The sequence below is a fragment of the Lichenostomus cassidix genome, chromosome 1Aa (genome assembly GCF_008360975.1).
Source record: "Lichenostomus cassidix isolate B80296 chromosome 1Aa, HeHo_3.0, whole genome shotgun sequence".
Classification (NCBI taxonomy): Eukaryota; Metazoa; Chordata; class Aves; order Passeriformes; family Meliphagidae; genus Lichenostomus; species Lichenostomus cassidix.
This window is the reverse complement of record NC_139480.1, coordinates 250,779-264,192: the sequence shown is the minus strand read 5'-3', so window position 1 is coordinate 264,192 and position 13,414 is coordinate 250,779. Positions and strand designations below refer to the sequence as shown.

The window sequence follows — 13,414 nt, the reverse complement described above, 5'->3', positions numbered from 1 at the left end:
GTGACCCCCGCCTTGCACACTCGCGTGTCCCCACTGAGCCGCCGCCATAATCCGCTTTGGGGACAAAGAGGATGAGCGAGGGGGGAGGGGGAAGTGACAAGGGGAGGCACCAAGAGGGGTGGGGACAGGTGTGCGTGGGTGTGAAAAAAAGGTGAAAGTGTGTTTATAGGTGTGTGTGAGACACCCGTGTGTTCCTGACCTGTAAATGTGTGAGAGACACCTGCGTGTGTGTGTGCTGGGTGTGTACAGGTGTGCTGTGTGTACAGGTGTGTGCACACGTGTGCTGACCTGTGCACTGTCTGTGCACTCAAGTGTGCGAGCAAGCAGCTGTGTCTACACCGGTGTGTGTGTCCAGGTGTGTGTGTGTGTGTCCAGGTGTGTGTGTGTGCGCCCAGGTGTGCTCACACCCCGTCTGTGTGTGCAGATATGTGTTCCTTGTGTATTGTTACCTGTGTGTTCCAGGGCCAGCAGTGACCCTCAGGCCTCCGGGAGCTCGGGCTGCGCTCTCGGGGCACAGCCTAGGCGGCTCCAGGGCACCCGTGGAGCCCACGGCAGCGGGATTTCATCCTTGCTCAGCCACAGGCACAGGCATGGGGACATCTGACCACAGGGACATCTGGCCATGGGGACAGGGATGGGGACACGCCCGTGCTGGAGCTGGACCAACCCGTGGAGTGCAGCGACTACATCCAGCTGGGCTGTGTGCCCGACGCCTCACTCAGGGTCTCAGAGCTGAAATCCTGCCACATTGCCGGCTGGGATTTTGCCAAAGGTGAGTTCCCAGACAGGATGTGTGCTCCGAGAGTGAGCTGGGCACCCTGAGGTTCTGGGCCGGCCACAGACACAGTCCGGCTGCAGGACGCCAGCGGGGCCGGGGCTCGGAGCAGCCTGGGCTGGGGAAGGAGTCCCCGCCCAAGATGGGGCGTGGAACTCGATGAGCTTTAAGGTTCCTTCCCAGCCGAACAGCTCCGAGAGTCTGTGAAGCCTCTGGAGAGGTGGGTCTGGCCCTTCCTCCAGAGCCAACAGCAGGGACACAGCTGGACAACATCACTCCGTAGGAAAGGGGCAGAGCCCCAGGGAGGAGCAGGGAACGGGCACCTGTGACGCCTCGCTGGAATCTCTGTCTGGTCCGGTCCCAGGGGGCTGCACAGTGACACCCTGACATCCCAAACCCACCAGAACCCAAATTATAAAGCTCAGCCTTAGAGCTGCCCCACAGTTCCATCTCGGGGACCCCTAAGACTAATGGAGTGCTGGGGCAGAAAACGGCGGGTCGGGGAGACCCCCAACCCTGCCGGGAATGCCGGCAGGGCCCTATGCTCCATGTCTGACATTCCAGGTGAGGCTTCTGACAGGATCCCTGACTCGTTCCGGGAGGGACTACACTCCAGCACCTTCTCCAGAGCCAGCACAGCTCTTTAGAGCAGCGATCCCGGTGGAGCAGAGGGAATGTCCCGGATCCAGGGATCCCAGCTGGGCTGCAGCTCCAGCACTGCCAGGGCCGAGGGCACAGCGGGGCCACGGGGATGGGGGGGTCCCGGCAGCTCAGAGGTGACCTGGGTGACAGAGGGGACAGCCCTGGGTGGCAGCAGCAGCTCAGGGTGGGCACCGCCATCCGGCACCTCCGCGACCCTCGGGACTCCCAGCTCGAGCTGCTGCTATTCCTCCACGATTAAATCGCTTTGCCCGCTCCTGCCTGACTCCGCCCTTGTCTCCTCCCAAAGCGGGGCCAACCTCGCTCGTTTTCCCTCCCGGTTCCCAGATCGACCCCTCCTTGCCCTGCCCGGGAGGCTGAACGGCGCGGAGAGCGTGGCTAATGGGGAACACGAGCAGCGTTATTTCAACAACGAACTGAACTTCAGCATCGGGGCGGCCGCAGGGAACGGGCGGGGAAGGACAGAGCAGCCCCGGGCGCTGGGGCTGCCTTCGGCCCCGCAGTCAGGATTCCAGCAGTGAACGGTCCTGGGCCACGGCAGCCAGAGCTGGATCTGCTCATCCTCCTGGTCAATCCAGTTTGTCCATCAGGAACTGCAATAAGTCCCTCAGCAGGTTACAGAATCTCACCAGGCTCTGGTGTGGGACTGAGAAGACCACAAGCTTGTTCTGGTTCCGGTGTTGGCGTCGGCTCCTCCTTGGGCACTGCAGGGATGTCTGGCTCTGGTGTTGGAGCAGCTGTTTCTGCTGGAAACAATCCCACCTGGAGCAGGTTCAGGGTGCCAGCGGACATGGCCAGGGCCATGCTGAGGCCCTGTCCCAGGGCTGCTCCCCCATTCTAGCCCAGCCTACAATTGTGCTGGGATTGCCCAGGCCTGGGGGCAGCACCTGTACTTGGCCTTGTCAAACCTCCTGAGATGGGCACAGACTCAACTCTTGTTTCTTTGGGTTTGTTAGTGGGAAAACAGCAGGTGGCATTGATAAAGACACGCTGATCAGGACACATTGGTCAGGATACATTGAACAGGACACACCAATCAGGACAAACTGACCAGGACACCTTGATCAGGTCACAAACACCTCCAGGCCAGCAGAGTCCTCTTGCTCATCACCTGTAGAAAATCAAGGGTTCAGGTTTCAGGTTGAGACACAGAGGGTCCAAGAAGTGCCATGGCACCTGCCCACCACAGCTGGGGAATCCTGGGGCAGTGTCAGCTGGCATTGGAGAGGTTGGATGGCTTTGCTTGGAGCCATCAGGGTGGTGGCCAAGCGGGTGCTGTGGGTTGGCAGAGCAACGGAATCTTGTTAATGGCTTAATTGGATTGACCCAAAGGGGGAGGATCTGCACTGCCTGGACAGTGTGCCCCAACCATCTCTGGGACCCAGCCAACCACCCTAGTCTGAACTGCTCAAGATAGAGACCAATTCCATTATTGTATCTTTGGCAATTCCTGTCATTGACATCCAGCAGCATGTGCCGGAGCTCCAGGGTATCAAAAACATAATTTCTGATTGGGGATTAATTATTTGAGGCCCAGGGGAGGAGCTGCTGGTTTCTGCTGTGTAAACTGGGTGTGATTATGAGTCCAGGTGTTAATTACCGTGGCTCCTTCCTGGCTGGTTGAACCTGTGCCCCAGGGTATCTGAATACTTCCTGAGGTCCATAATCTGGGGAGCTGAGCAGTAATTACCCCAAATGTGGGTGACACCAGCAGGCTCTGAGGGCACATTTGGATGACCACCCAAATTCAGCATCTAATGGTGGTGCAGCCACCCAACAACTTGACTCATTACCCACAAGTGAAATCACAATTGTAGATGGACTGACCATGGAATCATGGAATCTCAGAGTGGTCTGAGTTGGAAAGACCAAGAGAATGCCTTGTCCCACCCGCCTGCCATGGACACCATCATGAGCCTCAGCCCTGGGTGGAGGCAACGAGCAGCACTGGCCTCAGAAGCTACCTCATCATTATTCAACAATGATTATGAGGGAATTAAAGGAGTTTTCCCCCAAAATCCTTCTCAATCCAGCGCCCCCACCTGCTGACACTTTAGGTTTGATTCCAGGCTCATCACCAAACAAACGATCAGGATGAGGAGAAAGATGGGATCAAGGCTCCAGGGAAGCTCCCAACATCCCAAAATGACACAGCAGCTGCAGCCAAAGTTTTCTCGATTGGACAGTGGGCACCAGGAAAAGCACCCACTCAGTGACCACGTGTGGTGGGGGGGCCTGGCTGGACACCCAGCACCCACCTGGTTGCTCCATCCCTGCCCTGCTCAGCTGGACAGCAGAGAAAAAATAAGCTGGAAATGAATAAGCTGGAAAATTACTTGTAGGTTGAGATAAGTCAGTTTCCTGCAGCAAAAGCAAAAGGTTTCACCCACAAGCAAAGGAAAAACCCAAAGATTCTACTCTCTCCTTCACACCCCAGCAGATGTCCAGCCACTTCACAAAAAGTGGGGCTCCAGCACCTGGAGAAGATGCTCTGGAATGCAAACCTTGTAAATAACCAATGCCCCTGCCTTCCTCCTCCTTTTCTGAGCTTCTCCATCTACACTGAGGTTGTGCTGCTTGGGATATCCCCTTGGGATTTGGCCTTGCTGGGATCTGTATGAGTTTCTCCAAATCCTGAAGTTCCCAGGACTTGTAGCTCCTCCCTGAAGGGTGTCCCCAGCGTCAGTGCCCCCAGTGTGGGTGGCTGCAGCATGGACTCTGGTCAGAGGTGTGGTGGAAGCCACAATTGCAATACTGCACCTTCAAACCAAACCCTTTGCTGGGACCCTGTTGCCACTTCCAGGGCTGGTGGCCCCTTTCCTTAGGGAAGGGCTGGGATGTGCTCATTTCTCCTCCATTTCTCCTCCATCCCCTGTCGGAGCCACCCGCTCTGAATGTGATCCATCACCACCCACCCCGCTCTGGGGGCTTTGTGGGGCTTACACACATGGGGAGGGAGTTTGGTGATGATTCTCTGTCATTCTCCCGCTTGGATGGAGAAGTCCCTCGGGGCCAATGGAATCTTGCCCCTCGTGAGGCACCCGTGGGAACAAACCCCTTTGATTAGGGGTTTATCATAGGGACTGTGGGCTTTGAACCTGAGGCCTTAGGCCCCCCGTGGTCTGGGATTCAGTTGTCTCCGTGATTAATGATTCATATTGCACAACAGCTGGAGTGTGTCCTGGCATGGGGAGCTGGTCCAGCAGGAGATCCCCTCAGACGGCTCCGGCTGGGCTGTTGGGACCAGCGGGAGTGACAGGGACAGGGCCGGGCTGCGATACGGACTGGGGGGACGGCAAAGGGATCATGGGTTTGTGGGCGGTGGAGCCCCTCAGGACGGTTCATTAGGGCTGGGGGCGCTGGGATAACGGGTTTGTGGGCGGTGGAGCCCCTCAGGACGGTTCATTTGGGCTGGGGGCGCTGGGATAACGGGTTTGTGGGCGGTGGAGCCCCTCAGGACGGTTCATTTGGGCTGGGGGCGCTGGGACCCCCGGCCCGATGCGGGATGGTCAGTGGGAGCCCGCAGGGACAGTGCATTGGGAATGGGGGGAGTGGGACCCCCGTGGGACGGTCCATGGAGGCTGGGAGGGTCTGTGGAGTGTTCGGGACGGGCTGTGGGGGTGGAGCGGGGGGTCTCTGGACACCACGTTCCGATCTGGGGGGGGTCGCGAGCGCTTCCCGCCGCGCCGGGTGCGCCCGGACACATTTGACCGCCGCACCGCCGGAAACCCGCTCCGGGCGGGGCGTGGAGGGGGGGCGGTGGAACAAACCCGTGCGGGATGGGAGGGGACGGGACGAGATGCGGTGGAATGGGACTGGTCGAGACGAGACGGGACGGGATGGTATGGGACGGGATGGGATGAGATGAGCTGGGAGAGGCGGAGCAGGGCGGAACCGGGCGGAGCGGGCGGCGGCGCAGGAGGCCGGCGGAACGGAAGGACGCGGAACGGAAGGCGCGCGGGCGCGTTTCCGGGGGCCGGCCCGGTGCGGCGGAGCGGCGATGGCGGCGGGCGGGCGGCGTTGAGGGACCGGCCATGGAGCGCGGGCCGGGCCGGCCCAGCCTGCAGCTCGTCCAGCAGGCCGTGCAGGCGCTCTACCACGACCCCGACCCCAGCGGCAAGGAGCGGGCGAGTTGCTGGTTGGGCGAACTGCAGCGCTCGGTGAGAGCCGCGAGCGGCGGGGATCGGGCCCGGGCTCGCGGGGAGCTCTCGGGCCCCATCCGGGATGGGGCGGGGCAGGGAACGGCGGTCTCGGGTCGGCCCCGGAGAGCCTCTACCCCGCCGCTGCCGCTTCCCTCTGGTCTGTGGCTGCCCCATCCCTGGAATGCTCTGGGGAGGGACTTTGGACAAGGGCCTGGAGGGACAAGACACAGGGAATGGCTTCCCGCTGCCAGAGCGCAGGGTTAGATGAGCTCTTGGGAAGGAATTCCTGGCTGGCAGGGTGGGAAGGCTCTGGCACAGGTTGCCCAGGGAAGCTGTGGCTGCCCCTGGATCCCTGGCAGTGTCTAACGCCAGGTTGGACAGGGCTTGGAGCAGCCTGGGACAGTGGAAGGTGTCTCTGCCCCATGGTAAGAATGGCACTGGATGGGCTTTGGGTTCCTTTCCCAGCCAAACCATTCCTGGGTTCCATGATTAACGCCAGAAGCAACGGGCTGGGACGTTTGGCACAGCCCTGAGGTAGCTGGGAAGGAAGAGTCGGCTCCCAGAGGGAAATCTGGGCTCCCCTCAGGCTTCCCCGTGAGGGGATGGAACCAAGGCCTTGTTCCCCTCCCCAGAGCCCTCAGGACACATCCCCAGCTCCTTCCTCCCAGCTCCTCCTGGGTTTGGGGTGTTTGTTTGAGTTTTTTGGCCATGTCCAGTTGGAGCTGCTGTGTCCCCCGCTCGGGGGGTGGATGTCCCCCCCTTCCCAGAGCTGGGGGTCCTTTCATGTCCCTTCTGTGCTGCCTCGGGGAGCACCTGGGGTACCTCATCTTCCCCCACTGTTTTCCTCAAGCCCTCCCCACGAGCTGTGGGACAAGATTCCCTCATACTGGGGCTGGGGAGGAGCCATATCCTGTCTCCTCCCTGCTCTGGGCATCCCAGTTCCTGCTCAGCTCCCTCTGGAGCAGCTTCAGCTCTGTCTGCTTCCCAACCTTTGGCCAGTCTTGAGACAGTTTGTTCCCACAAACTCATGTTTTCCCCATCATTTTTTCCCTCAAAATTCCCTTCAGTGCTGCAGCCACAATCCAGTTCCCATCATAGTTCCCAAGGGAATGCTCATAGCTGGGTCTGGGGGGGATTCTGGCAGCTGCTCCCACCATTTTTCCCTGGGAAGGGGCTTTGCTTGAACAGAGATCTTGGGGCAGCTGGAAGAGGGAGGTTTGCATTTTGGGGATGGTTCCTGTCCCAGCATCCCCTGAACCTGGATGAGACCCCCCAAAATTCCTATCCCAGGGACCCCCAATCTGAGGTCGCCCAGTGGGGCTGGTGAGACCCCCATGGTTCCTGTTGGATAAAGGGGTCTCCTCAGGACAGGCCACCCTATCCCAAGGAGAGTTTGGAGGTTTTTTTTACTTTTAATTTTTTTACTTTTAATTTTTATTCCCAAGTACTCTGACCCTGTGCAGGGCCAGAATCGCTGCTTGAGTTTCTCTGGGCTTTTCCCCGGGTTGTCTGGGTTGTTTTTGATATAACAGGAGTAGTAGTAGTAATAATAGTAATAATAACAACAATAACAATATGATTATTAAAGCAGCTCAGCCCCAGGTCAGCAGCATTTCTGCTTCTCTCTTTTTATTGTGCCTATTCACTCTGGTCCTTTCTGAGGTTTATTTGCCAGGTGTGAGGATGAATCACAGTTATTTTCCAGGTGTTCTGGGCCCAGCCTGGTTCCATCCAGCATATTCCTCTCCTCAGAGCTGCTGAGTTATTCCAGCTCTGGCCGTGGGGCAGTGGAAGGTGATGCTCCACAGCAGGAACTCCCCCAGCATGGGGTGGGAGGGTTGGGATGCTTCAGCAGGACCTTTCCTGGCCAGGGGTCACTGGGGGAAGTACCTGGAAGGTGTATGGGAAAGCAAAATGTTTTTGGGCATAGAGACCAAAATTGGACAGTTCCGTGCTCGTGGAGGCAAACGGGAGCTGCAGGAGCTGATTGTGTTGGGAGGCCCTTGCTGGGGTTGAGGCCTTTCCTCGTTATTCCTTCCAGCAGGCACAGTTAGGACTGGCAGCACTCTCCTTGCAGCTGGATTTTATCCACCTGATATAAGCAAAAAGCTCTTAACTGGATTCTTTGGAGGTGACTGTGCTCTCTGCCCTTGGAGCTCTGTGAGGATGGTGTCCTGCAGGAGCTGCTCATGGCACCTGCACTTCGGGCTGTGTCTGTTGGAAGAAAATAGGAAAGAAAAGCTCCCTTGCCATGTTTCTGGTCCCTCCAGCCCTTCTCTTCTCCCTTCCCATGCTCCCAAGTGTGGTGCAGCAGGGACAGCCCTGGGGAGCTCCAAAGGAGGGTTGGGCCCAGGGTTGCGTCAGGAATGGAAAAACTGAGTGGTGGGTTTGCTGCCCTACGTCCCTGCAGGGTCCATGGGGACAGAACTGACTGCCCACTTAAGGCTGGCAGCAGGGACAGGCACCAGCTTGGGGGTCATTGTGACTCTCAGAGACAGGCCCCGGCTCAAAGCTCACTCTGGTGGTGGTGGCACTGTCTGGGCACTCAGGCACAGGCCAAGGCCTGGGGGCCATGGTGACACTGGTGGGACAGGCCAAGGCTTGGGGGTCACTGTGGCACTAGTGGCCCTGGCTGGGTGCTGACTTGTCACCAGTGTTTGTCTCAGGCCTCCCTGTGCCTTGGTCTGGATCTGGTCATGGGGATTGTGACCACTTGAAGGATGTTTGCTTGGACCTTCTTCTGTTGCCAAACTGTGTCCATGCAGTGCCACCCGTCACAGGATGTTCCTGACATCCCTGGGTCAGTCTGTGTCCTTTTCAGAGCACTCAGCCCTGGTCAGTTCTGTCCCATTTGCCTCCGCTGGGACAAGCTGTCAGGGTTGGCTTCCCACTATTTTTTGCCTTTCTGGAGTTGTAATTACAGAATTCTGGAGTGGGAGGGGACCTCAAAGCCCATCCAGTGCCACCCCTGCCATGGGCAGGGACATCTTCCTCTGTCCCAGGTTGCTCCAAGCCCCATCCAACCTGGCCTTGGACACTTCCAGGGATGTTGGGTTGAGCTCTCCCTGTTTGCCAGAGTGGTCAGAGCCACCATGGGGATGAGAAGGCAATGCCTAAAGCTGAGTTTGGGTGTCTGAGTCGCTCTGTGGAAGTTCAGGTTTGGCACTGGAGACCCTCAAACCTGGGTGAGACCCCCATGGTTCCTGTCCCTGAGACCCTCAAACCTGAGTAAGATCCCCACGGTTCCCATCCCTAGGATCACTGGCAGGATGTGGGGTTCAGGTTTGAGTCTGGAGGGCACTGGGGGTTCAGGTTTGTCCATCAGCTTCCCCGGCAGCCTCGTTCTTTCCTTTTCTGCTGGTTATTCCTGGGAAATGGGGCTGGACGTGGCAGCACAGCTCTGAGCTTATACAGCACTGGGGAGCTCGGCTGAAGGTGCACGTTGACCTAAATCCCAGAATTTGATGATCCTTCAGCCAGCTGTGTGCTGTGAGTCATGTGAAGGCTGATTCCAGACTAGTTGGGGTTTCCTAAGGAGGAGGAGCCACACCCAGCATGGGGATTGACCTTGTCCCAGCTTTCTGAGCTTCATGGCTGGAGTTTCTCTGCATCCCTGGTGTCTGGAGCAGAGCCATCTTGAGTGTTGGGGTTTTGGTGTGGATTGAGTGGGGGTTGGTTAGTGGTGATTCAGGAAGTGCTTTCCAGGAGGGAAGTCCTCCGGCTTGTAGCCAGCAGGGTTCATTGGAATGACTGGATCTGACATTTCACAGTCACTTTGATCTGTCCCCAAAGTTCATTTATTGATGATATTGGGGAGCAGAGTGACCCCTAATTAAATAAAAACACACCAGAGCACCTTGTACCTGATGAAGTACCTGGGAATAAGTTTGAAATCCTTTCCCACTTCTATGGGAATAAATTCTCCTGGCCCTGTGACCACAGGGGCCTGGGAAGGGTCCCCTGAGGGTCCCAGTGTCCACTTCTCCAGGCTCAGTCCTGGCACCTTGGCGATGATGGTGAGGTCATGGCTCAACCCATCTTCTCCACAAGGCTTCAGCCTGACCCAAAATGTAGAGTTTGGGCTGCCGGGACACCAATGGAAGTGAGGAATTTCTGGATTCCCGGGGTGTGCCCAAGGACAAGCTTGCTGGCTGTTTGTGTCCTGGAGCCCTTGGCCAGTGGTCCTAGGCCACCGTGAGCGGCAGCTGTGGAGGAGCACTGGGAGTGTGCTTGGGCACATCCTGTTGTCAAGAAGCCCCTCTAGGCACTGGAAGGGGCCCAAGGTCTCCCTGTACCCTTCTCTTCCCCAGGTGAGCACCCCCAGCTCTCTCATCCTCTCGCCATGGCAGAGGGGCTCCTGCCCTCAGTCGAGGACTCAGGATTTATTTATTTTCTGACATTGCTTTAAGTTTTTCCCTGCTTGTTCTGCTGCCCTATGCACCTCTTCCTGCTAAATGCTCCATCAGGGTGGGATTTCCCAGGACACTGATCCCAGATCAGCATCGTTATATCTGCCTGAGGGTGCAGGAATCGGTGCTGTTCAGCTCTTGGAGGCTTTATAGAACTCCTGAATGGGCCATGAAGAGTTTCAGGCATGGAAACAGCTTCTTGTAGCCATTGGTGCTCACAGTCCATTAATAATTGTGCTCTTTGCTGAGTCGGTGGCTCCCAGATGGATTATCCGTGGGTTTGGGAGGATCTGCCATGTCTGCTACTGTGTCCATCCAAACTGGGAATTACCAGCCCATTAATTGATGGGACAAAGAGTTTAATGAGAGGGTTTGGTGGGATTCTGGCTATTGTAGGTGTTGGGTTCCTTAACTTTTTGTTTATTCCCAGTTTGGGAATTTCCTGATGAGGATTAATAAATCCAGAAGGGATGTTTACGACAGCAGTGCCTCCAGGTTTTTCTCACTCCCTGTTAGAGTTATTACAGGCGAGTTTTACACCAAGAATAGCTGGAGATACTGGAGTTACTGACCATAGAACAGCACATGTCATGGAGGCAGCTGGGAAAGGAGGATCAGAGTCTGGAAACAGCAAAGGAGCTTGTCTGAAAGACTCTCCTTGACCATCCTGTGGTCAGTGATGGTGATGGACTGGCATTCCATGGCGAAAATGTGCTGTGTCCCTTGGGAAGGTGTGAGGAGCTTCTGCCTGGATGTGGCAGGGATAGGTCCACTGGCTGTGGGGGTTGGACTTGGAGGGATTGAAGAGCTGTGTGGGTGTGGCTCCTGGGGACATGGGGCAGTGGTGGCCTTGGTGATGGGCTCTGGGGGTTTCCAGCTCAAAGGATTCTGTGGAAAGGAGGAAGGAAGAGGAGAGGGGAGCACATGGGGTGCTGAGGGTCCCAGCCCTCCTCAGCTTTCTCTGGGCCCTTTGGGTTCCACAGTTGGCTCCAGCTGCCTTCTAGGCTACAGTGGCTGTGCAAAGACCCAGCAGAAATTCTGGGAGTGGGATCAGGAGCTAGACCCTGTGCTATTGCCAGCTATAAAGTTTTCCTTTTCTGTGTGGAAGAGATGAAGTTTTCCTGGGAATCAGCCTGGATCATGCTGATCCTGCCTGGTGTTGCCTTCGTGTTCCCCTGTGCGATGCTGGAGAGCCCTGGGACCCCTGGGCCAGGATTCTAGTCTGAAGCACTGGTGCAGGTGGAGCCTCTGGGCACCTCTGTCCTGCCCAGGAGAGAGATTTGGAAATGGGATTATTTTTTCTTCTGGGCTGGAATGCAGCTGGGAGTGGGGCTGGGCAGGCGGTGGTTTATAACAAAGAGCTGTTTGGCTGTTGGGCTGGTCAAGGATTGTGATGGAATTGCCTTTATTAGTGAGGCTGGAATGAGGACCAGAGATGCGTTTTAGGGATGCAGAGGTTTTATTTCACACTGAGTTGAGCTCAGGGAAGTCCTATGGCCCAAAGGCTGTCAAAGACATGGGCTGCGAAGCTCATGGAATAGTCTCAAGTTTTGCTCTTAGTTTTCCACATCAGCTGGATTTGGGATTTTTAACCTCCATGCTGCCCAGGGAGGTGGTAGAGTCCCCATCCCTGGAGGTGTCCAGGGAAGGACTGGATGTGGCACTCAGTGCTCTGGGCTGGTGACAAGGTGGGAATGGGTCACAGGTTGGACTCAATGGTCTTGAAGGTCTTTTCCAGCCTCAGGGAATCTGGGATCCCGTGACAGTCTGTCCCTGTGCCCCAGCACAGCCAGGGGACTCTGGAGTCTGCCTGGTGCTTCCCTGGCTCACCCAGTGCCCCAATCCCACACTCAAGACCGAGCCTTGGATTCAGACCAGCCCAGCACCGTCTGGAGCTGCTCCGAGGCTGGGCAGGCCGTGGGTTCCTTCCTGGCCCTCTTCCAGCTCTCAGACACATCCATGTTCTGCGCTGGAGTCCTGGTGTGGGCCCTCAGATGGGCCTGATGGCCTCAATCTTGGGATTCCCTATCGTGATTTTGGTCTGGGGAGACCTTTATCCAACCCCCTTCTGCCAGCTGCCCCTTGCTGGGCTCTGTCCGTGTTTGTTTCCATGTGAGACTCCACTTAGCCCAGAAAAGCCTCTGACTGCCCTTCCTGCAAGGGTGGGGCATTGGCTCCGCTGTGGCATCAGCCCTCCCAAAGGGGTTATGGGGTCCCTGCTGAAATGAGGTCTGTGATGAAGCTGCTCTGTCCCTCCGGCTCCTCGGGTGGCTGTCCCAGTGCCAGCACCTTCCCAGCCCCCACCTTGACCTGCGGTGGCAACACAGTGTGGCCTCTGCAGTCAGGAGTGGTTGGGGAGTCATGGAATGGTTTGGGTGGGAAGGGACCTAAAAACCTATCCAGTGCCACTCCTGCCATAGCAGTGACACCTTGCACTGTCCCAGGCTGCTCCAAGCCCCAGTGTCCAGCCTGGCCTTGGACACTGCCAGGGATCTAGGGGCAGCCACAGCTTCTCTGGGCACCCTGTGCTAGGGCTTCCCACCCTCCCAGCCGGGAATTCCTTCCCAAGATCCCATCCATCCCTGCCCTCTGGCAATGGGAAGCCATTCCCTGTGTCCTGTCCCTCCATGCCTTGTCCCCAGTCCCTCTGCAGCTCTCCTGGAGCCCCTTTAGGCCCTGGCAGGAGCTCTGAGCTCTCCCTGGATCCTTCCCTTCTCCAGGGGAACATTCCCAGCTCTCCCAGCCTGGCTCCAGAGCAGAGGGGCTCCAGGCCTGGAGCAGCTCCATGGCCTCGTCTGGACTGTCTCCAGCAGGTCAAGGCTGTGTTTCCACTGGGGAATTTGGGCTGTTCCTGCAGCCCCCTGACCCCCTCTACCCCTCAGTGCCACTCTGGCCCTGCCCACTGACCACGCTGTGGTTTTCCCACAGGTCCACGCCTGGGAGATCTCAGACCAGCTGCTGCAGATCCACCAGGATGTGGAGTCCTGCTACTTTGCAGCACAGACGATGAAGATGAAGATCCAGACTTCATTCTATGAACTGCCCACGGATTCCCACGCCTCACTCCGGGACTCTTTGTTGTCCCACATCCAGAACTTGAAGGACCTGTCCCCGGTCATCGTCACACAGGTGGGTGCTGGCAGGGGAGGGATGGAGCTGTTCCCTCCATGTCCTGCTCCCAGCAGTCACTCTGGCACTGCTCTCCCTGGGCTGGAGGACAGGGAAGGCTGATCCCTGTCGCTGTTGAGCCACTAGCAGAGAAGAGGACCCCAGTTCTCAGTGTAGCAAGAAAATAGCTGGAGATACTATATATATTTCCATATTTCCATATATGATTTCCATATATATATAGACTTTTCAGAGGTCGCCCAGATTGGTCAGCCAGAAACTTCCCCCTAGGCCTAATTGGCCAGGCCTGAACTGTCCAA

General features: G+C 57.2%; 1 protein-coding gene across 1 annotated transcript in view; it reads left to right on the top strand.

The window, feature by feature from the left end:
• Positions 1-5,401: 5,401 nt before the first annotated feature.
• TNPO3 (transportin 3) overlaps positions 5,402-13,414 on the top strand; it is a 24,508-nt gene continuing 16,495 nt past the window's right edge. The window contains exons 1-2 of the mRNA XM_085080530.1: positions 5,402-5,595; positions 12,915-13,115. Coding sequence (XP_084936656.1) covers positions 5,470-5,595; positions 12,915-13,115 — 327 coding nt within the window. The 5' untranslated portion in view covers positions 5,402-5,469. The remainder of the gene's footprint in view (positions 5,596-12,914; positions 13,116-13,414) is intronic.